The sequence below is a fragment of the Papio anubis genome, chromosome 8, assembly GCF_008728515.1.
Source record: "Papio anubis isolate 15944 chromosome 8, Panubis1.0, whole genome shotgun sequence".
Taxonomy (NCBI): domain Eukaryota; kingdom Metazoa; phylum Chordata; class Mammalia; order Primates; family Cercopithecidae; genus Papio; species Papio anubis.
In genome coordinates, this window is record NC_044983.1 from 94,413,107 (window position 1) to 94,437,471 (window position 24,365).

At 37.6% G+C, this 24,365-nt stretch overlaps 1 protein-coding gene across 1 annotated transcript in view; it reads left to right on the top strand.

Moving 5' to 3' along the window:
- VPS13B (vacuolar protein sorting 13 homolog B) overlaps positions 1–24,365 on the top strand; it is an 876,795-nt gene that overhangs the window by 12,609 nt on the left and 839,821 nt on the right. Inside the window, exon 3 of the mRNA XM_031669315.1 lies at positions 12,191–12,334. Within this exon, the coding sequence (XP_031525175.1) occupies positions 12,191–12,334 (144 nt within the window). The remainder of the gene's footprint in view (positions 1–12,190; positions 12,335–24,365) is intronic.

Below are 24,365 nucleotides of genomic sequence, written 5' to 3' on the forward strand. Positions count from 1 at the left end.
TGATTACTATAACTTTGTAGTTTATTTTGAAGTCAGAAATTGTGATGCTTGTGGATTTATTCTTTTGTTCAGAATTGCTTTGACTATTCAGAGTCTTGTAGCCAAATACAAATTTTATCTTTGCTTGTTATGTACCTGTAAAGAATAGCATTGGTAATTTAGTAGGAATTACATTGAATCTGTAGATCTTTTTGGGTCATTTTAACAACAATTTTTCCAATATGTGAACATGAAATGTCTTTCTAATTTCTTTGTGTCTTCCTCTGTTTCTTTCCCCAGTGTTTTGTCACTTTTTTTGTAGAGATCTTTTACCTCCTTGGTTAAATTTTTTCCTAGATATTTTATTTTTTTGTAGCTATTGGAAATGGGATTGCTTTCTTGATTTCTTTTTCAGCTAGTTTGTTATAGTTGTAGGAAACACTACTGATTTTTATATGTTGATTTTATATCCTGCAACTTTACTGAATTTATCAGTTCTAAGAGTTTTTTGATAGAGTCTTTAGGTATTTCTGCATATGAGATCATGTCATCTGCAAATAGGGACAGTTTGACTTTTTCTTTTCCAATTTGGATCCCTGTTCAAAAAATTTTTCTTCCCTTGCTTAATTACTCTGGCTAGGACTTCAGTACTATGTTGAATAAGACTGGTGAAAATGGGCATTTTGTCTCTTTCCAGTTCTTAGAGGAAAAGCTTTTTTTCCCATTCTTGCATTCCTGGGATAAATCCCATTTAATTATGGTGTATAATCATTTTGCTGTGCTATTGGATTTGGTTTGCTAGTATTTTGTTGAGGATTTTGCATCTGTGTTCATCAGTCATGTTGTCTTGTTTTCTTTTTCTGTTGTTCCCTGTTAGGTTTTGTTATTAGGGTAATATTGGCCTTGTAGAACGAGTTAGGAAGGATTTTCTATCCTTCAGTTTTTTTGGAATAGTTTGAGAAGAATTGGTATTCTTTTTAAAAAGTTTAGTGGAATTCAGTAGTGAAGCCATTCAGTCCCAGGCTTTTCTTTGTTGGGTGATTTTATCACTGATTCAATCTTATTACTCGTTATTGGACTGTTCAGGTTTTCTGTTTCTTCTTGGTTCAATCTTGGTAGATTATGTGTCTGGGAATTTATTTGTGTTCTCTAGGTTCACTTATTTATTGGTGTATACTTGTTCATAATAGTCACTAATGATCCTTTGTATTTCTGTGGTTTGGTCTCTTTTTTTCTTAGTCTATGTAATAGTTTGCTGATTTTGTTTATTTTTTCAAAAAACCAGCTTTTCATTTTGTTGATCCTTTGTATTGTTTGGTGTCTATTTCATTTATTTTGTTCTGATCCTCATAATATCTTTCCTTTTACTAATTTTGTGTTTGTTTTGTTCTTGCTTTTCTAGGTCCTTGACATGCATCGTTAGGTTGTTTATTTGAAATCTTTCAACTTCTTGGTACAACTGTTTAATGCTAAAAACTGTTTGTACTGTTCTTGCTATATTCCATAGGATTTGCTATGTTGTATTTCTATTTTCATTTGTTTCAAGAAATTTTAAAATTTCTTGTTCACTTTATTGATCCATTGGTTATTCAAGAGCATGCTATTCAATTTTCATGTATTTGTACAGTTTCCAAAGTTTACTTGTTACGGATTTTTAGTTTTATTCTATTGTGGTTAGAAAAGAAACTTGATATGACTTTGACTTTTAAAATTTTTGGAGAATTTTTTTTGTGTACTAATGGCAAGAATGTATTCTGCAGCTGTTGTTCTGTAAATATGTTAGGTCTATTTGGTCTAAACTGCAATTGAAATTTGGTATTTTTGACTGATTTTCTGCCAGTGATCTGTTCAGGGCTGTGAGTGGGGTGTTCAAGTCCCCAATTATTATTGTAAAGGAGTTTATCTCTCTCTTTAGATCCAATAATATTTGCTGTATCTGAGTGCTCTAGTAGTGAGTGTGTATATATTTATAGTTGTTATAGATGCTTGGCAAATTGACTTCATTGTTGTTATTATTATTATTATTATTATTATTATTATTATTTTGAGACGGAGTCTCGCTCTGTGGCCCAGGCTGGAGTGCAGTGGCCGGATCTCAGCTCCCTGCAAGCTCCGCCTCCCGGGTTCATGCCATTCTCCTGCCTCAGCCTCCTGAGTAACTGGGACTACAGGCACCTGCCACCTCGCCCGGCTAGTTTTTTGTATTTTTTAGTAGAGACAGGGTTTCACTGTGTTAGCCAGGATGGTCTCGATCTCCTGACCTCGTGATCCACCCGTTTCTGCCTCCCAAAGTGCTGGGATTACAGGCTTGAGCCACCGCGCCCGGCCCAACTTCATTATTATTATATAATGACCTTTGTCTCCTTATATAGTTTGTGACTTAAAGTGTATTTTTTCTGATATAAGGATAGCTACTCCTATTCATTTTTGGTGGAACTTTCTTCATTTCTTCATTTTAAGTTTATGTATATGTTTACAGAAGTGAGTTTCTTATAGGCAGCATATAGTTGGGTCTTGTTTCCCTGCCTGTCCGCCCCCCCAACTTCCGCCTCTCACTCTGTCACCAGGCTGGAGTGCAGTGGTGCAGTCTTGGCTCACTGCAACCTCCGCCTCCCAGGTTCAAGTGGTTCTCCCGCGTCAGCCTCCCAAGTTGCTGGCATTACAGGCATCCACCATCATGCCCAGCTAATTTTTGTATTTTTGTGGAGACGGGGTTTCACCTCGTTGGCCAGGCTGGTCTTAAACTCCTGACCTCAGGTGATCTGCCTGCCTTGGCCTCCCAAAGTGCTGCGATTACAAGTGTGAGCCACGATGGCCAGCCCGGTCTTGTTTTTTGTTAATCCATTCATCCAGTTTATAGCTTTTAATTGGGGATTATAGTTTTTAATTTGGCATTTTTATTTGTTTACATTCAAGGTTATTATTGATAGGTGAGGAATTTCTCTTGTCATTTTGCTAATTGCCTTTTGTTTCTTTAAAATATATATCCATTCTTTCTTCTTTAGTTTCTTATTGTTTATCTTTGCAGTTTGGTGGTTTCTATAGTGATAATTTTTACTTCTCTTTCTCATTTGTGAATCTGCTTCATCAATGAGATTGACACTTCTGCATGTTTTCATGATGGTAGTTATAGTCTGTTCGTTTTCAGTTCTAGGATTCCCCTAATCATTTCTTGTCCATTCAGTCTAGTGGTGATAAATTACCTCATTTTTTGCTTCTCTGGGAAAGATTTTATTTTTCCTTCATTTCTGAAGGGGAGGTTTACTAGTTATGGTAATTTTGGCTAACAGTTTGTTTTCTTTCAACATTTTGAATATGGCATCTCATTGTCTCTTGGCCTATGTTTCTGCTGAGAAATCTGCTGTTAGTCTTATGGAGAGTCCCTTATGTGTTACTTCACACTTTTCCTATTTTTAAAATTCTCTTTGTGTTTGAATTTTGACAGTTTCACTGTAATGTTCATCTTTTCTCAGTTTGACTATAGTGTATTCTGAGAGGACCTTTTTGGGTTGAGACTATTTGGGAAACTTTGAGCTTCCTGGACCTGGATGTTTATATTTCTCCCATGACTTGAGATGTTTTCAGCTATTATTTATTTAAATAGGTTTTATATGCCTTGTCTGTTCTTTTCCCCGGACCTCCAAAAATACATTTTTTTTTTTTTTAACTTAATACTATCCCATAGGCCCTGTAGGCTTTCTTCTCATTCTTTTTAACTGTTTTTTATTTGTTTCTTTGTTTTTTTTGGCTAACCCGGGTACAGCAGGACCTCAAAACAATGTTCAGCATTGTTTAGTTATAATGTTGCTGAGACAAAAATGATTTCTGGTCAGGCCCTCTGTCTTTATGGAGTTTGCTTGTTCTCCCCATGTCTGCATGGGTTTTCTCTGGATAGTCTGGTTTCCTTCTGCTTCCCAAAGATGTGAATGTTTGGTTAACTGGTATGTCTAAATTGTCCCAGTATGAGTGAGTGAGTGAGTGTGTGTGTGTGAACTGTGATGTAATGGTGTCCTGTCCAGAACTGGTTTCCACTTTTTACCCTGAGTGGCAGGATAGGCTTCAGCCACCTTTGACACTGAACTGGAATAAGCAGGTTGGAAAATGAACAATTGCATGATACTATAAAATAAAAATTCATAAAGTATATGATAATCATACAAATGCACAATATATGATGCATTCAGAAAGCACTCAGTGATTTCACAGTATTCCTTGTTTTTTAACTGTGTGGCATTAGAAGATGCTCCTCTTTTCACTTTCCAAACATTTGTTTCATGATTTCATTCACAACTATTGTGACTGCTATCATTCACCAATTGACCATAAATTTGGTAAATATTTATTAATCTTAATTTTATTAATTTAATAATGTAATAATTTGATACTAATTTAATACTAATTTAATAATTTCATTAATCTTTCTTAAATGTACGTATAGCCTACATCTATTTCAGTATTTGATATTAGAAGTGGTTTGACTCTTTACAATATTGGTCATGTTTTTGTGACTAGACATAGGCTGTAGGAACTTTTGTTTATATCAGTTAGCCTAGGTGAAATTAGTTTTGGTTTTTTTTTTTGAGATGGAGTCTTGCTCAGTTGCCCAGGCTGGCGTGCAGTGGCGCGGTCTCTGCTCACTGCAAGCTCCGCCTCCCGGGTTCACGCCATTCTCCTGCCTCAGCCTCCTGAGTAGCTGGGGCTACAGGCGCCCGCCACTACGCCCGGCTAATTTTTTTGTATTTTTTTAGTAGAGACAGGGTTTCACTGTGTTCGCCAGGATGGTCTCGATCTCCTGACCTCGTGATCTGCCCATCTCGGCCTCCGAAAGTGCTGGGATTACAGGCGTGAGCCACCGTGCCCGGCCGTGAAATTAGTTTTGTTACATGTTGTTTCATTTAAATGACAGTTTCCAAGAACCCACTGATGATGTTAGGTGAAGATTTACTATATTTCAAAAGACTTATGTTCAAGTTCACAAATTCTTCTGCTTGATCTCGTGTATTGCTGAAACTTTCAATTGTATTTTTAAATTTTATTCATTGACTTCTTCAATGCTAAGATTTCTGTTTGGTTCTTTTTTATGGCATATATCTGTTGAATTTCTCATTCAGATCATGACTTGTTTTTCTGATTTTGTTGAATTCACTATCTGTATTCTTTTGTATTTCACTGAGTTTCCTTAAGAAATTACTGTGAATTCCTTTTCAGGTATTTTATTGGTTTGTTTTCCTTGGGGTATGTTATTAGAGAATTACTGTGTTCCTTTGAGGTGTCATGTTTCCATGCCTTTTCATGTTTCTTGTGTCCCTAGCTTGGTATCTGTTTATCTGGAAGAACAACCACCTCTGCCAATTTTATGAAGTAGTTTTCATAGGAAAAAACTTTTTCCTGTAGATTTGACTTCGGTATTGGTTGAGTAGGCTGCCCAGGCTTTTTTCCTCATTGGGTGCAGTAATGTAATTTCTATGTGATTTCTTCAGCCGTCATCAATATCAGCATTTTCTGTGAGTGCCTTAGTGGGCTAGACTGTGGGTGTTTGTGGAGGCAGTGGTGTGGCTTTGCTTGGGGTGAGGAATGCTAGACAGGCTGGTCCTTAGTCCCTGAGAAATGGCTGCTATTTCTCAGCTGCCATTTTCTGATTACAGGGTCCAAGGGATGTAGAGCTGCCAGGGCTATTGAGCCCCAAGGCAGAATGCACTCTAGTAGTTGCTTCATTCTCCAAATGATGTAGTACTGCAGCAGCTTGGATCCTGGGGAATTCAGTGGATCAAATGTGAATTCTCTTTCTGGAGCAATCCAGCCTTATGGACCTCAGGCAGCTCCCTATACTGGACTCAGGGCTTGTGAGGACTGTGGAGCTGCCCTGTAGCTTGGATTGCAAGTATCCACAGTGGTCATGGGGACTGCTGAGGATGTCTTGCTTAACTTTTCTCGTCAATGGAGAGCCCCTTCTGGCTCCAGGCTGATTTTGGCCAGGTGCTCTCCTTTCCTCTTTATGCTGACATATGGAGTTTTCTGTGCCTCAGAAGATCTTCATTACTTCCTGATGAGTTCCGTTGTTCTCCCATAGACATTCAACTCAAAGTGCTCTATTTGTTGTTTTGGTTTTTCTTTGTGGAGGAGATGAGCATTGGGTTCCATTTTGATTGAAGTTTTTAATCTGTTCACCTCTAATTTTTATTCATATGATTGGATTTACATTTATCATTTTGCTATTATTTTCTGTGTGCCTCATGTCTGTTTTGTTCCTCTGATACTCTTATTAATTTCTTTTGTAATAAATTGATGTTTTTCGATGTTCTATTTTAACTCCTTTATTGACTTTCAAATTACTTTTGAATTATTTTCTTTCTTTTTTTTTTTTTTGAGACAGAGTCTTGATCTGTTGCCCAGGCTGGAGTGCAGTGGCGTGATCTCGACTCACTGCAAGCTCCGCCTCCCGGGTTCATGCCATTCTCCTGCCTCAGCCTCCCGAGTAGCTGGGACTACAGGCACCCGCCACCACGTCCAGCTAATTTTTTTTTTTTTGTATTTTTAGTAGAGATGGGGTTTTACCGTGTTAGCCAGGATGGTCTCGATCTCCTGACCTCGTGATCCGCCCGACTCAGCCTCCCAAAGTGCTGGGATTACAGATGTGAGCCACTGTGCCTGGCCTGAATTATTTTCTTTGTGGTTGCTTGGGGGATTATAATATGCATCTGATTTACTGCAAACTACTTGAGATTATTGATAACTTTATTCTATTAAAATAGAGAACATTTCCCTACTATAGCTCCATTTTCTTCTGCTGCTTGTGTTGTTATTGTCATATATATTGCATCTTCACTTGTTAAAAGTCAAACAATACAATTTTATCATTATTGTTTTACGCAATTTCCTTTTAAATCAGAACAACACGGGAGAAAAAAGCATTTATAATGTCCTTTACCAGTCACCAACATAATTACCTGTATTTTTTTGTTGTGTGAATTTGTTTTATCATCTGTTGCTACTTCCTTTCAGTTTAATGAACTTCCATTAATATTCTGCTAGGAATCAATTATCTTATTCTTTATTTGAGTATCTTTTAATTTGCTTGCATTGTTGAAGGATAATTTTGCTGGATATAGAATTCTGGGAGAAATTAGGTGTTAATCTACTAAAAGTTTCCTTGTACGTGAAAAATTGTTTTTGTCTTTCTGCTCTCAGCTTTTTTTTTTTTGTCCCTGGCTTTCTGCAGTTTGACTATGATATATTTGGATTTGAATTCACTGATTCTTTTGCCAATTCAAATCTGCTGCTGAGCCCTTCTAGTGAATTTTTTATTTTGTTGATTGTACTTTCAACTCCAAAATTTTCATTTTTTTGGTAATTTCTTTTTATTGACATTTTCTAATTGAGGCCGGGTGCAGTGGCTTATGCCTGTAATCCCAGCACTTTGGGAGGCCGAGGTGGGTGGATCACTTGAGGTCAGGAGTTCGAGACCACCCTGGCCAAAATGGTGAAACCCCATCTCTACTAAAAATACAAAAATTAGCTGGGCGTGGTGGTGGGTGCCTGTAATCCCAGCTATTCGGGAGGCTGAGGCAGGAGAATCATTTGAACCTGGGAGGCAGAGATGGCAGTGAGCCGAGATCATACCATTGCACTCCAGTCTGGGTGACAGGGTGAGACTCCATCTCAAAAAAAAAAAAAAAAAAAATTTGTATATGGTTTCCCTTATTTCTTTGAACATATTCGGAATTGATGTTTTGAAGTCTTTGTGTACCAAGCCCTGCATTTGATCTCCTTCAAAGATAGTTTCTATTAACTGTTTTTATTTCTGTATGCTTTGCATGTGTCGTAGTTGTTTGTTGTAAATTGGACATTTTGTTTAATATATTGCAGCAACTTTGGATTTTGATTTCTTCTCCTCCAGGAGATGGTGGTTGTTGCAGGTTTGTTTATTGACTTGCCTCTACTAATTTTGTGATGTCTGTTTCGTGTGCCCTCTGATTTCTCTGCTCATTAAAAAAAAAAAATTCTCCTTTCTGTTTTTAAGCCTGGCATTCTAGGAATTTCACTGGGTTACTATAACTTAGTCATCAGCCAGTGATTGGAGATTGTTTAAACCTTTGAGCTAGTAAGGTATTTACTCTTTGACATGGGATATATACATTTACTGGGTAATACTTTCAAAGTCAGGAGATTATAAGTCTGATTTTTTTTTTTTTTAAATTCTCTATGTTCATGAGGCCTCATGGTTAACTAGAAATGAGTAGTTTGCTGGTTACTGCCCTCTCTTTGTGGTTGCTTGGGGGATTGTATCTGTATATCTGGTGGAACAACAGATATACAGTCTTCTGAATAAGTGCATTCTTGCATATGCGTACAACTTTCTAGACTACCAGTAATATATATGTGAGACCTTGGCAAGATCCCGTTGGGCTATATCATTTTCCAGATTTCTCTGTTAATTTTTGGACTGATCTGCTGTTTTGTTGCCTGATCCAAATTGTATTGTGACCTTATGCTAGCCTTATTCTTATTGCTGCTGAGCTGTCTGTTATTTTTGACAACTTTGTCCTTTTTGTCATTGCTTTTTGGGGAGAGGATTTGCCGAGCTCCTCATTCAGCATTCTTGAAGTCTTGTCACTTATGTGTATGTCTGTGTGAGTGTGTTCTGGTAGTAACAAATATGTGACATAAAATTTGTCATTGAGGCTGGGCATGGTGGCTCGTGCCTATAATCCTAGCACTTTGAGGGCTGAGATGGGAGGATAGCTTGAAGCCCAGGAGTTGAAGACCAGACTGGGCAACATAGTGAGACTCATCTGTGCCAAAAATTTAAAAAATTGGTTGGGTGTGGTGCCATGGGCATATAATCCTAGCTACTTGGCATGCTGAGGTGGGAGAGCCCAGGAGTTGGAGGTTTCAGTGAGCTGATTGTGCCACTGCACTCCAGCCTGGGTGACAGAGTTTGACCTTGTTTCTTAAAGAGAAATGACCATCTTAAGCACTTTTAAGTATATACTATATTACTGTTAACTATATGCACATCCTTGTGCAGCAGATCTTCAGAACATTTTTGTCTTGTAAATCTGAAACTCTGTCTATTGAACCAATGACTCCCTTTTTACCTTTCCCCTGCCCCCGCCCTTGACAACCACCAGTCTACTTTCTAAGAGTTTGACAATGTTAGATACCTTATATATGTGGAATCATACAGTATTTATCTTTTCATAACTGGCTTATTTTATTTACCATAATGTCCTCATGTTTCGTCCATGTTATGGTATATTATGGGATTTGCTTATTTTTTAAGGCTGAATAATATTCCATTGTATGTGTGTATTACATTTTGCTTATCCATTCATTCAAAAATGGATATTAGAGTTGCTTTTACTTTACAGCTATTGTGATTAATGCTGCTTTGAACATGGGTGTGTGAATATCTCCTTAAGATTTTCTTTTAAATTATTTTGGGTATATACCTAGAACTGGGGTTTCTGGATCATTGTAATTCTGCTTTTGATTTGTTGAGGAACCTCCATATTATGTTCTGTAGCAGTTGTACCATTTTATGTTTCCACTAAGAGTGTATAAGTATTCCATTTTCTCAACACTTATTATGTTTTTGATAATGGCCATTGTTATGACTGAGAGATAGTTCATTGTGGTTTTTGATTTGCATTTCCCTAATGAGTAGTTACGTTGAGCTTCTTTTCATATACTTGTTGGCCATTTGTATATCTTTTTTGTGGACATGTCTTCAATTCCTTTGTCCATTTTTAAATAGAATTACTGTTATTTTGTTGTTGATTAGTCATGGAACTTGTTTATATATTCTAGATATTAGTACCTTATCAGATAGATGGTTTGCAAATATTTTTGTCCATTTCATAAGTTATCTTTTTTATTCTTTTTCCTTTGTTGTGCAGAAGTTTTAAAATTTGATGTCTCATTTTTCTATATTTGCTTTTGTTGCCTGTTATGTTCATTTTAAAAGTATCCCTTTTCTCTGTTATTTTATAATACCTTACCTATAATTAGATTTTTGAGATATATTCAACTCTCTTCTGAAATTCTTTGCTACTAATATCCATTGCATTATCATAGATGTTCTGATTTTAGGGATGCATTTTACATGATGTATTACCTAAAAGTTATACATAAATAAAATATTTTAAAGTTGTAGATTTATATATTTCAAGAAGGAAAAAGAATGAAAAGAAAATACCTTTTTTGGTTACCTCACGGAAGATCCATTTGTTATAACAATCATCATTTGTGTTTCACCTTTTACAGTATATATAAATATATGTTATTTATTTATTTTTCTTTCCTCTGTGATTTTGAAATTGAAACTATCTTGCTTATAGTCAGATCATATGTCTCAAAATTCCATGTTCTAATCCAGAAAGTTACCTCTTGTGTTAATGTTTGGTTAGTAGCATTCTGATGACACTAAGTTCTTGAGTTTGATTCAGGTGTCTTTAAACATCTGTACTCTGAGAACTCTGAGACAATCTGATTTATGCCCTTAGACTGCAACTTTGATAGCCATTTTTCAAATATATCATTGTTACACAAGGCATAGGGTGGGAGAGGTGGAATTGTAATCTGCTCATTGTCCAGTTAGGTAGATAAATAGCCAGTGGAAACATTTTCAGTGCTGATAATGGAAGTGTAGAGGCAGTATTATAGTGGTTAAGAGCCATGGCTCTGGCATAATATTTCTTAATTTTGAGTCCAGGCTCTCCTAGATGTTTCATTTTGGGAAGATTCTTGACCCTTCATGTCTCAGATTCTTCACTGTAAAATGGGGATAATGGTATTTACATTTTGTGGTTCTTAGGAGGAGTAAATAATTGTTTACAAGTAAGGTGCTTAGAATAGTGCCTGGTACATACTCAGTGCTTAGTAAATATTGCTTTTGTTACAGGCACTGATCAATATATAATCTTGTGCTAGCTGAACAATGCTTGAAGAAATTAATGCACTTTAAAAATACTGTGATAATGACAAAGATCTAAAAATTGTGACATTCTATTAGCATAGAGTACTAACAATAAACTTAATAGCTGCCCTTTAAAAAAAAAAAAAACCTCTGGTTGAAGAAACAAATTAGGCCCATACTTTTGTAATTATAACAATAATATTTAGCACCTTTATAATGATTTCTCTGTAAGGAAGGTAGTATTCTAAGCTTTATATAGATTAATTGATCTAATATTCAAAATATAGTATTTTTATACAAATTTTAAAGATAATGAAACTGAGGCACAGATACAATAAAGTCTTTGCTGGCTGCAGAGTTATTGGTCTTAATCACTTTGCTATACTGTCTGTATTTAGGTATATTGCTACTGTGTTGCTGAACCAACTAGGTAGGCTAAAATGTGAATGAATAAGCTTAATATTTTTATTAACTTTCACAAATAGAGTTACAATAACTGTAAAAAATGTGATGGGAATACATTTTTTTCTTTGTCCTTTGTTGATTTGTAAACAAATTGTATCTAGAAGTGAGACAAATGAGCATAAAGCAATTTTGGTGAAATTTTTCATGTCTAATCTTTTATCTAATGATAATGGAAAGCAGTCAGAAAATATTTAAAATTTAGGACCAAGTAGTATCCAGTTCAATTTTACATTAGGTGAAGTGGAATACATTTTTTTTTTTTTTTAGGTTGATCAGTTTTCATTTTGTCAAGTTATTCTCAAATCTCCAGTTGAACTCCCCTTTCAACTTGACTTAGAATATTGTTCTATTAGTTTAAAACATATTTTGAAGACATATTTTTAGATGGAGACTTAAAAAATTACATCATTTCAGGTATCTCAAGTACTGCTGCTATATACTGTTGTGCTACCATCTATGAGCTTACATCATGTACCAAGTATTGTATATTATTTCCATTCAGCAAAGTAGGAGACAGGCCTAGAGTGCTTAAGTAACTTATTAAATGTAACTTGTACTATAAATTATTATTTATCATTAAGTATGGCCTAACAAGGTATTTGATGCTACTTTTTGATAAACAGTAATTCTCAAAATATTTTTGTGTTGGATATTTTATTTCTCTTTTAAGAAAGGAATTTGTACATTAGAATGAAAAATATTAAGCACTAAACAGTAAGTCCCCAAATATTCTTGTGTTAGAAATTTTATTTTTTAAAAAGGGAATTTGCATATTATAATAAAAAATATTAAACACTTACTAACTTATGCAATGTTTTGTGTTTTAAGGAACTGAAATTACCATTCACTTTTTTGAGTGGACATATTCATGAATTAAGGATTCATGTACCATGGACAAAACTGGGTTCAGAACCAGTGGTAATTACCATCAATACTATGGAATGCATTTTGAAACTTAAGGATGGGATACAGGTAAGACATTATTGAACTAAGTTGTTTATGTTAACTAATTTTAGTAGTATTTGACATTTCTTTACCTTTTTGAATATATCAACTGTATACATAAACATAGCTTATATACTTAATTTTTTTTTTTTTTTTTTTTTTGAGAGAGTCTCACTCTGTTGCCAGGCTGGAGTGCAGTGGTGCGATCTCGGCTCACTGCAACCTCCGCCTCCCGGGTTCAAGTGATTTTCCTGCCTTAGCCTCCTGAGTAGCTGGGACTACAGGTGTGCACCACCACGCCCAGCTAATTTTTGTATTTTTACTAGAGAAGGGGTTTCACCATGTTGGCCAGGATGGTCTCGATCTCTTGACATCGTGATCTGCCCGCCTTAGCCTCTGAAAGTGCTGGGATTACAGGCATGAGCCGCCGTGCCTGGCCTTTAATTTGTATATGCCCTTTTAAGTTACATGATTATTTGCAATGGGCGTTTTTAAATTTGAATAAAATATGTAAAGGTTGTTTTCATACAGATTTTACTTACTTTGTCATAGCTCTACTAGGGACCATGCAGATTGCTTATTGCTTATTACATCTACAATGAGAGTGCAGCCTAATTGTGTCCAATTTTTACATTAACATTTTTAGATTTTTGCAAAGGACCTGTATGAATTTTTTCTTTACATAATTTTTCTAAATCTGAAGGGAATTTCTCAGGTTATTTTTTGGGAAGATGAAAATATATTTGCACCAAATTTTATAATTGTTTTTGAAGTTTTGGTATAAGAAACTGATTTTTTCTTTTTTCAGATTTATTTCTTCCTTCTCTGACCCATATTACATTTCTTGCTAGTGTTTTTTTGCAGATGTGTAATATTGGTTTTAAAGAGTTTCTACCAAAAATTTTCCAATCTAGGAAAGCAAAATAGGTCAGGACCATAGCTTATTGTGGAGAATGTTTCCACTTTCACCTTGCAGAAGAGTGGTGTGTCTGTCATTCATTTTTATTAGTTTTTTTTTTTTAATCAGCTACTTAACATTTAACTTTTAGTTTTAAGGAAGATTGGCTATAATCAAGTAAATTGATAAGTATTATTAAAATGACTTCATGTGAATCTGTATGTAGGTTTAACATATTCTAAATGTAACTTTAATCTTTGTGAAGTTAGGGTTATATATGAACTGTTAAAATTATTTCCTATTTTAAGTGGATGCTTTGAGTGTCATATCAACCCACTGGACTCAGATGTTTTTTCCATGTATGAAATCTTTGATTCCAAACATGTATTATCCAATTTAACTTAATATAGTTTTAGAAGTTAATAGACCAATGTTATATTCTCATGAAAATGAAAAGTTACTTTGTGATCTTCTAATATTTGAGAGATTAATTTAGAAATCTGTGGATAGTTACAACAAAGTTTTACTTTACATTTATAGTTGGTAATACTTAAATGGTTCTTAATTATTATCTTTTCTTGGAATTTATTTTTTTTTCAAAGTCTGGACTTGGTTATACCACCCATGCAGTGTTCCATATTAAAAGAGAAAAAAAAAAAATCCAGACACTAAGTATTTTTTCATTGAGAAGGTGGAAATTTCAAGGCCAGATGTCCTTTAAGAAACACGTTTTAACAGAGGCAAATTACAACTAATTATAGAGGTTGCAGAAAAAGACTTGTAACACATGACTTAGTGCAACCTAGAACTAATACTTGATATTGGACTATGCAGATGGCTACTGCAGAAATGATCAGGTTTCCTGCTTGCATGGTAATTGAGACTTGAATTTTGTGGTGTGTACAGCAAAAGGTTAAATGTCATGAATGTAAACCACTCTCAAAACAAGTATTTTTTACAGATGTTTAACATTTTGGGTTAGAGAGGATTTTCGAAAATTGCAGTTGACATTTGCACAAATTATTTAGCAGCGTACACCCCTGGAGAGTAATGCTTGGGTTTATGCTAGTGATTGGAATTAAATTTTGAGTAAAAACATTGTAGATGAAACAGATTTTAAAATAGTTTATTTTCCTGTTTTAAGCTTTGGTTAGTATAGTATGTAATTAAGCTGAAAATTACGCATGTAGTAGTAAAACTGAATAAGTTTATATTCAAATTATTTCAAGTTACTGTAGAATCACCACGAAGAAAAGATGTATTTTCTAAATAAAATTGGGGTTGGAATGGTAGGTTTAGTGAAGGGGCCTTTTAGAGTTATAGGTACTCAAAGATATGAATCTGTTAAAAAACTATTATATATATGAATGTATTGAAGTATGATTAAAAGGTATGAATATAAGGCTTAAATCAGATAAGATCATTCCAAAAATAAGATATTGTTAAATGCCTTGATATGAAGGCATGTCTTGTTTGTGAAGGTAAATTTAATTCTACCAACATTTATTGGTTGTCTACTCTGTACTGCACTGAAAAGCATTGCTAAAATATTTATATAATCTCAGCAAAAGACACTTAGAAAAAGAGATTCATAATGATTGTGATTCTAGTGGTCATGGTTTAAATACACTGCCTTAACATATCATTATAATCAGTTTTACTTATAGAGATTTTTAGGATGAGTGGGTGACCAAGTTGTTGTGTTATGTAAAATGAAATCCATCTTGATGTTTACTCTGAATTTTTAAAAATATATTGAAACTTCACTCAAGAAATAGTTGTTAACGATTTCCTATTTACTCTGAGAGACGTATATATGTCAGTCATTGCCCTCACTTTTAAATCTTGCAGAGTTACTACTTGTAAACTGTTTATCCTGTTTTTGATTTCAGATAGACAGTTTTTGATTCATGACACATCATGTCCATGCTAATCTAATAAATACTTGTTAACATAGCTCAAGAGCTAAAACATTATCAGTAACTTCCATTTAACTATGTACTCCTCTGCTTTTTCATATTCTTTTTTGTTCAGCCTGTATGGGTCCCATCTGTAAAACAGGACAAGACTTGCTATACAATTTAAAAAATTATATGATTAATGTGCTTTCTTTGATCATTGAATTAAGTCTTGACTGGGCACGGTGGCTCACACCTGTGATTGCAGCACTTTGTGGGGCCGAGGTGGGCAGGTCACGAGGTCAGGAGATCGAGACCATCCTGGCTAACATGGTGAAACCCCGTCTCTAATAAAAATACAAAACATTAGCTGGGCGTGGTGGCCGGCGCCTGTAGTCCCAGCTATTCTGGAGGCTGAGGAAGGAGAATGGCATGAACCCGGGAGGCAGAGCTTGCAGTGAGCCAAGATTGCGCCACTGCATTCCAGTCTGGGTGACAAAGGGAGACTCTCTCCAAAAAAAAAAATTATTTTCTTTCTTTTTTTTTTTGAGGTGGAGTCTCGCTCTGTCGCCCAGGCTGGAGTGCAGTGGCCAGATCTCAGCTCACTGCAAGGTCCGCCTCCCGGGTTCACGCCATTCTCCTGCCTCAGCCTCCCGAGTAGCTGGGATTACAGGTGCCCACCACCTCGCCCAGCTAGTTTTTTGTATTTTTTAGTAGAGACGGGGTTTCACCGTGATAGCCAGGATGGTCTCGATCTCCTGACCTTGTGATCCACCCGTCTCGGCCTCCCAAAGTGCTGGGATTACAGGCTTGAGCCACCGCGCCCGGCCAATTGCAATTTTCTTAAATGTATTGAGGCTCGTTCTGTGGCCTCTCATATGGTCTATCTTGGAGAAAGTTTCATGCGCTGATGAAGAGAATGAATATTCTGCAGTTGTTGGATAGAATGTTCTGTAAATATCTGTTAAGTCTGTTTGTTCCAGGGTATAATTTAAATCCATTGTTTCTTTGTTGACTTTCTGTTGTGATAACCTGTCTAGTGCTGTCAGTGGAGTATTGAAGTCCCCCACTATTATTGTGTTGCTGTCTATTTCATTTCTTAGATCTGGTAGTAATTGTTTTATAAATTTGGGAGCTCTAGGCTGGGTGAGGTTGCTCATGCCTGTAATCTCAGGACTTTGGGAGGCCGAGATGGGCGGATTACCAGTGGTCAGGAGTTTGAGACCAGCCTGGCCAATGTGGTGAAATCCCTTCTCTACTAAAAATACAAAAATTAGCTGGGTGTGGTAGCGGGCGCCTGTAATCCCAGCCACTCAGGGGACTGAGACAGGAGAATCACTTAAACCTGGGAGGCGGAGGTTGCTGTGAGCTGAGGTGACGCCACTGCAGTCCAGGTTGGGTGACAGAGTGAAACTCTGTCTCAAAAAAAAAAAAAAAGAAAGAAAATTTGGAGCTCCAGTGTTAGGTGCTTATATGTTTAGGATTCTGATATTTTCCTGTTGGACACAGCCTTTTATCATTATATAATGTCCCTCTTTGTCTTTTTTAACTGCTGTTGCTTTAAAGTTTATTTTTTCTGATGTAAGGATGGATACTGCTTTTCGCTTTTGGTGTCCATTTGCATGGAATGTCTTTTTCTACCCCTTTACCTTAAGTTTATGTGAGTCCTTATGTGGTAGGTGAATCTCTTGAAGGCAGTTGATGGTTGGTGAGTTCTTATCCATTCTGCAATTCTGTATCTTTTAAGTGGAGCTTTTAGGCCATTTACATTCAACATTAGTATTGAGATGTGAGATACCATTCCGTTTGTTGCGCTATTTGTTGCCTGTATACCTTTTTTTTTTTTTTTTTCAAATTGTATTTTTGTTTTATAGGTCTTGTAAGATTTATGCTTTAAAGAGGCTCTGTTTTGATGTGTTTCCAGGATTTGTTTCAAGAGTTGCTCCCTTTTTAGCAGTTCTTGTAGTGCTGGCTTGGTAGTGGCAAATTCTCTCAGTATTTATTTGTTTGAAAAAGACTCTATCTTTCCTTCATTTATGAAGCTTAGTTTTGTCGGACACAAAATTCTTGGCTGATAATTGTTTTGTTTAAGGAGGCTGAAGATAGGGCCCCAATCCCTTCTAGCTTATAGAGTTTCTGCTGAGAAATCTGTTAATTCAATAGGTTTTTATTTTTTTATTTTTATTTTTTTATAGATTACCTCATGCTTTTGCCTCACAGCTCTTAAGATTCTTTTCTTTGTCTTAATTTTAGACAACCTGATGACAGTGTGCCTAAGCGATGATCTTTTTGTGATGAATTTCCCAGGTGTTCTTTGAGCTTCTTGTCTTTGGATGTCTAGGTCTTTAGCCAGGCTGGGGAAATTTTCCTTGATCATTCCCCCTAACATGTTTTCCAAACTTTTAGATTTCTCTTCTTCCTCAGGAATGCCAATTATTCTTAGGTTTGGTTATTTAACATAATCCCAGACTTCTTGGAGACTTTGTTCATATTTTCTTATTCTTTTTCCTTTGTCTTTGTTGGATTGGGTTAATTCGAACATCTTGTCTTTGAGCTCTGAAGTTCTTGCTTCTGCTTGTTTGATTCTATTCCTGAGACTTTCCAGAGCATTTTGCATTTCTTTCTGTTTTTTTTTGAGATGGAGTCTTGCTCTGTTGCCCAGGCTAGGGTGTAGTGGGGCAATCTCGACTTACTACAACTTCCACCTCGCTGGATCAAGCAATTCTCTTGCCTCACTCAGCCTCCCGAGTAGCTGGGATTTCAGGTGCCTGCCACCACACCTGGCTAATTTTTATAATTTTAGTAGAGATGGGCTTTCACCGTCTTGGCCAGGCTGGTCTCAAATTCCTGACCTCATGATCTACCTACCTTGGCCTCCCAAAGTGTTGGGATTACAGGCGTGAGCCACCGCGCCTGGCCAGCATTTTGCATTTCTGTAAGTGCGTCCATTGTTTACTGACATTTTGGTTGTTTTTTATATATGCTATCTATTCCATTGAAAATTTCTTCCCTCATTTCTTATATCATTTGTTTGATATCCTTAAATTGGGCTTTGTCTTTCTCTGGTGACTCCTCAATTAGCTTAATAACTGATCTTCTGAATTCTTTTTCAGGTAAATCAAGGATTTCTTCTTGGTTTGGGTCTGTCGCTGGTGAGCTAGTGTGAATTTTTGAGGGTGTTAAAGAACCTTGTTTTGTCATATACTGGAGTTGGTTTCCTGGTCCCTTCTCATTTGGGTAGGCTCTGTCAGAGGAAAAGTCTAGGGCTCAAGGCTGTTGTTCAGATTCTTTTGTCCATGGGGTGTTCTTCTGATCTCCTTTTCCTAGGGATGTGGCTTCCTGAGAGCTGAGCTGTAGTGACTGTTATCTCTCTTTTGGATCTAGCCACCCCAGCCGGTCTACCAGGCCATAGGCTGGTACTGGGAGTTGTCTGCACAGAATCCTTTGATGTCACCCTTCTGTGGGTCTCTCAGTCGTGGATACCTTCTCCAGTGGAGGTGACAGGGGAGTGAAATGGACTCTGTGAGGGTCCTTTGTTTTGGTTGCTTAATGCACTATCTTTGTGCTGGTTGGTCACCTGCAGAGAGGTGGTGCTTTCAAGAGAATATCAGCTGTGGTAGTATGGGGAGGAACAGGTGGTGGGTGGGGCCTTAGAACTCCCGAAAGTATATGACATTTTTCTTCAGCTACCAAGGTGGATAGGGAAGAACCATTAGATGGGGGCAGTGTGTCTGAGCTCAGGTTTTCCTTGGGCGAGTCTTGCTGTGACTGCTGTTGGGGATGGGGGTGAGGTTCCCAGGTCAATGGAGTTATGTTCCTATGAGGATTATGGCTGCCTCTACTGTATCATGCATGTTGTTAGGGAAGTGGGGAAAAATTGGCAGTCACAGGCCTCACACAGCTCCCACACAACCTACCTATAGGGCTGTGGGTGGCAAGCCACCTGGGTGCTGAGGCAAGAGACCGAGGGCATGAGCTGTTATGGTATAATAAAATATATAACCTAAGAATAGTTATACTAGATATAGATCATAGATATGATTATATATGAATATCATTAATCATTAGTTTATAGCAATTACTCTTTATTCCAATATTATAATACTCCTCGCTTTACAATCATAACCTAGGAAAAACTAGGCCATACAGAGATTGGAGCTGAGGGTACATAGTGAGAAATGACCAGAAGACAAGAGTGTGAGCCTTCTGTTATGCCCTGGCAGGGCTGCCAGAGGGCTCCTTGGTCTAGTGGTAACGCCAGCGTCTGGGAAGATGCCTGTTGCCAAGCGGACTGTGGTCTAGCGGTAGCGTCAGTGTCAAGGAAGAACACCCGCTACTTAGCAGACAGGGAATTCCCCAGGGGAGTTTAGAGAAGACTCTACTCCTCCACCTCTTGTGGAGGGCCTGATGTCAGTCAGGCCCGCCCGCAGTTACCCGGAGGCCTAACCATCTCTCTGTGATGCTGTGCTTCAGTGGTCACACTCCTAGTCCGCCTTCATGTTCCGTCCTGTACACCTGGCTCTGCCTTCTAGATAGCAGTAGCAAATTAGTGAAAGTACTAAAAGTCTCTGATACGCAGAAATAAAGGCGTAAGCTGTGTCTCTCTCCTGTCTTTCTCTCTGCCTCGGCTGCCAGGCAGGGAAGGGCCCCCTGTCCAGGGGACACGTGACCCATGTGACCTTACCTATCGTTGGAGATGGCTCACACTCCTTACCCTGCCCCTTTGGCTTGTATCCAATAAATATCAGCACAGCCTGGCATTCAGGGCCACTACCGGTCTCCGCGTCTTAGTGGTAGTGGTCCCCCGGGCCCAGCTGCCTTTTCTTTTCTCTCTTTGTCTTGTGTCTTTATTTCTACAATCTCTCGTCTGCACACACGGGGAGAAAAACCCACTGACCCTGTGGGGCTGGACCCTGCACAGGGCTGATCTCACTCCCACCATACCCGGCCCCCAGCAGCACTGAGTCTGTTTCCAGGCAGTGGATGAGCAGGGCTGAGAACTTGTCCCAGGCTGTCAGCCTCCCAGCTGTGAAAGCAGATAGGGCCTTTGTGCTTCCCCGCTGGTGGAGTCTGCACATCGGATTCGTGCCCTCCCCTGAGTTCTGGCTAGGAGACATCTCATTTGGTTGTAATTGTTAAAAAGTTCAACTGGAGGTTTCGTTCTCCCTGTGGCCTTTTCCCATTGCTTCTAGCAGCCCTCCCCAGAGACCCCTATGAGGCAAGGCAGAAATGGCTTGCCAGGGGACCCAGAGAGCCTATAGGGCTTTTCCTGCTGCTTCCTGTACCCCTGTATTTTGCTCAGCTCTCTAAACTGACTCAGCTTCAGCTAAGTCACTATCACTGATCTCCAGAATGCTTTTCATCTTGCAAAGGGGCAGCACTGTATTCATTATGTAATAACTTCCCATTCTCCTCCTTTGTTTTCCCTGGCAGCCATCATTCTATTATACTTTCTGTTTCTATGATTTTTGACTACTCTAAGTACCTCAAGTAAGTGGAATCATACAATATTTGTCATTTTGTGTCTGGCTTATTTCACTTAGCACAGTGTCCTCAAGGTTCATCCATGTTGTAGCATATGATAAGGTTCCCTTTTTTCCTTTTTTTTTTTTCTTGCTTACAGCTTCTTTTTTTTTGAGACAGAATCTCACTTGGCCACCCAGGCTGGAGTGCAGTGGTACAATCCCAGCTCACTGCAACCTCTGCCTCCCGGGTTCAAGTGATTCTCCTGCCTCAGCCTCCTGAGTAGCTGGGATTACAGGCGACCACCACCACACCCGGCTAATTTTTATATTTTTAGTAGAGACTGGGTTTCACCATGTTGGCCAGGCTGATCTCAAACTCCTGACCTTAGGTGATCTGCCTGCCTTGGCCTCCCAAAGTGCTGGGAATACAGGCATGAGCCACCATGCCTGGCCCAGGGTTTCCTTTTTTTTGAGGGCTGAGTAATACTTTGTTGTGTGTATTTACTACATTTTGTTTATCCATTCATTCACTGATGGACACTTGGGTTGTTTCATCTTTTGGTTATTGTGGATAATGCTACAATGAACATGGGTGTGCAAATATCTCTTTGAGACCCTGCTTTCAGTTCTTTTGCACATATACTCAGAAGTAGAATTGCTGGATCACATAGTGTTCAATTTTTTCAGGAATTACTGTACTGTTTTCTACAGCGGCTATACCATTGTATTCTTACCACCAATGTACGAAGGTTTCAGTTTTGCCACATCTTCACCAACACTTATTTTCTGTTCTTTGGATAGTGTCTATCTTAATGGGTTTGCAGTTTTTGACCATTTTAAAATTCAATTGTTTGTCTGTTTTTGAGTTTTAAGAGTTCTTTTTGTATTCAAGGTAATAGGTCCTTAGCAGATATATGATTTTCAAATATTTTCATCCATTCTGTAGGTTGTCTTGTCACATTCTTGAGAATGTATTTTGATGTACAGAGTATTTAATTTGGATAAAGTCCAATTTGCCTATTTTTAACTTTTATTGCTAGTGCTTTTGGTGTCATATCTAAGAGTTCATTGCTTTATCTAAAGTCTTGAAGATTCCCCCTATGTTTTGTTCTAAAGTTTTAAAGTTTTAGCTCTTATATTTAGGTTGTTGATCCATATTGAATTAAATTTTGCATATGGAATGATTAATTTTATATATGATATGTTGTATATGGGTTCAACTTCATTCTATGGTTATTTGATAGTCCAAGCACTATTTGTTGAAGAGACTTTTCTTTGCCCATTGAATGGTCTTGTCACTCTTGTTGAAAATAAACCCTATAGGCCTATGCTGGATTTCTGGATTCAGCATTTTAGTCCATTGGTTTATGTGTCTGTTCTTAAGCCTGAACAACACTATTTTGATTACTGTGCTTTGTAGTAAATTTTGAAATAAAGAAGTGTCCTATTTTGTATTTCTGTCTTTTTTTTGTTTTTTTTTTGAGACAGGGTCTCACTCTGTTTCACAGGTTGGCATAGAGTGGAGTGATCTCAGCTCACTACAACCTCTGCTTTTGGGCTTAAGTGATTCTCCAGCCTCAGCTTCCAGAGTAGCTGGGACTGTAAACATGAGCCACCACGTTTGGCTAACTTTTGCATTTTTGGTAGAGGCAAGGTTTTGCCATGTTGCCCAGGCTGGTCTCGAATTCCTGAGCTTAAAGCGATCTGCCTGCCTCAGCCTCTCAAAGTGCTGGCATTACAGGTGTGAGCCACCACACCTGGCCCTATTTCATATTTCTTTTTCAAAATTATTTTGTCTCTTTGCAGTTGTATATGAATTTGAAGATTAGCTTTTTCAGTTTGGCTCAAAAGGCCATTGGAATTATGATAGGGATTGTACTGAATCTGTCACTTGCTTGGTAGTATTATCATCTTAACTTAAATGTATTAACTTAAAAGTATTATCACTATACTTAAATGTTAAGTATAGTGATCCATGAACATGGGATGCCTTTCTGTTTAGTTAAGTAATCTTTAATTTTGTCAGCAGTATGTTATAATTTTCATTGTGTCTTTTACCTCCTTAGTTAAATTTATTCCTAGGTATATTATTATTTTGGGTGCTATTGTAAGTGGAATTGTTTTCTTAATTTCCATTTTGGATCATTTGTTGCTAGTGTACAGATGCAACACCAATTTTGGTGAGTTGATATTTTATTTATTTATTTTTGAGATGAGGTCTTGCTTTGTCACCCAAGCTGCAGTGCAGTGGTGTGATCATGGCTCACTGCAGCCTTGACCACCTGGGCTCAAGCAATACTCCCACCTCATCCTCCCTAGTAGCTGGGACCACGGGCACATGCCACAATGCCTGGCTAATGAAATTTTTTTTTTTTTTTTTTTAAGAGGGAGGGTCTTGGTATGTTGATCAGGCTGATCTTGAACTTTTGGGCTCAAGTGATCTTCCCACATGTTCTCCCAAAGTGCTTGGATTATGGGTATGAGCCACCATGCTTAGCTGTGAGTCGATCTTTTGTTTTGTTTTTGTTTTTGAGACAGGATTTTACTCTGCTGCTGAGGGTGGAGTGCAGTGGTGTGATCTCAGCTCACTGGAACCTCCGTCTCCCAGGCTTAAGTGATCCTCCCACCCCAGCCTCCCAAGTAGCAGGGACTACAGGTGTGCGCCACTGTGCCCAGCTAATTTTTTTTTGTGTTTTTGTAGACACGGGTTTTCACCATGTTGCCCAGGCTGGTCTTGAACTCCTGGGCTCAAGTGATCTGCCTGTCTCAGCCTCCAAAAATGCTGGGATTACAGGCATCAACCATCATGCCCAGCCTGTGGGTTGATCTTTTATTCTGCACATTTGCCAGATTCGTTTGTTAGCTATAGTAGTTTTTTGTGGATTCTGTGGGATTTTCTAAATATAGAGTCATGTTATCTGAAAATATATAGAGATAGTTTTACTTTTCTCTCTCCAATTTGGTTGCCTTTTCTTCCTTCTCAAATTTCTTTGGCTAGGACTTCTAGTACAGTGTTTAATAGCAGTGGTGAAAATGGGCATCCTTGTCTTATTTATCTTTGAGGAAATGCTTTCAGCCTTTAACTATTGAGTATGATGTTAGGTGTGTGTTTTTCATAGAAGTTTCCTTCTATTCCTCATCCTCATTCCTCCATCCGGTGGAGGTGGCAGGGGGTGAAATGGACTCTGTGAGAGTCATCCTTAGTTTTGGTTGTTTAATGCATTATCTTTGTGCTGGTTGGCCTTAAACATGTAGATGAATTTCACAGGAATATCTTTACTATGTTGAGTCTTACAATCCATCTACATAGTATGCTTCTCTAATTATTTCGATTCCTTTTTCTTTCTTTCATCAGCATTTTGTTTTTTCAGCATGTAGGTCCTGTATATGTTTTGTTAGATTTATACCTAAATATTTTATTTCCTTTGGAGCATTTTTAATATTATCATATGCTTAATTTTGTATTTTGATTGTTCGTTGTTAAGTTATAGAAATGGAATTTATTTTTCTGCACTGATCTTGTGTCCTGTGACCTTGCTTAACTTTTTAATTTTAGGAGTTTTTTTGGGTGGATTCCTTTAGATTTCCTCCATAGGTAGTAATACCACCTACATAGACAATAATATCACCCACAAAAAGTATTTTTATTTTGTTTCCAATCTATATGCCCTTCTACCCTTTTTAAACTTACAAGCTAATCTTTTCATGGATTCTGCCTCCATGATACCATTGTAAGCACTTTGGCAGAGCTTATTAGTAACATCAAGCTTAAAAAAATCCAGTGGATACTTTTCATT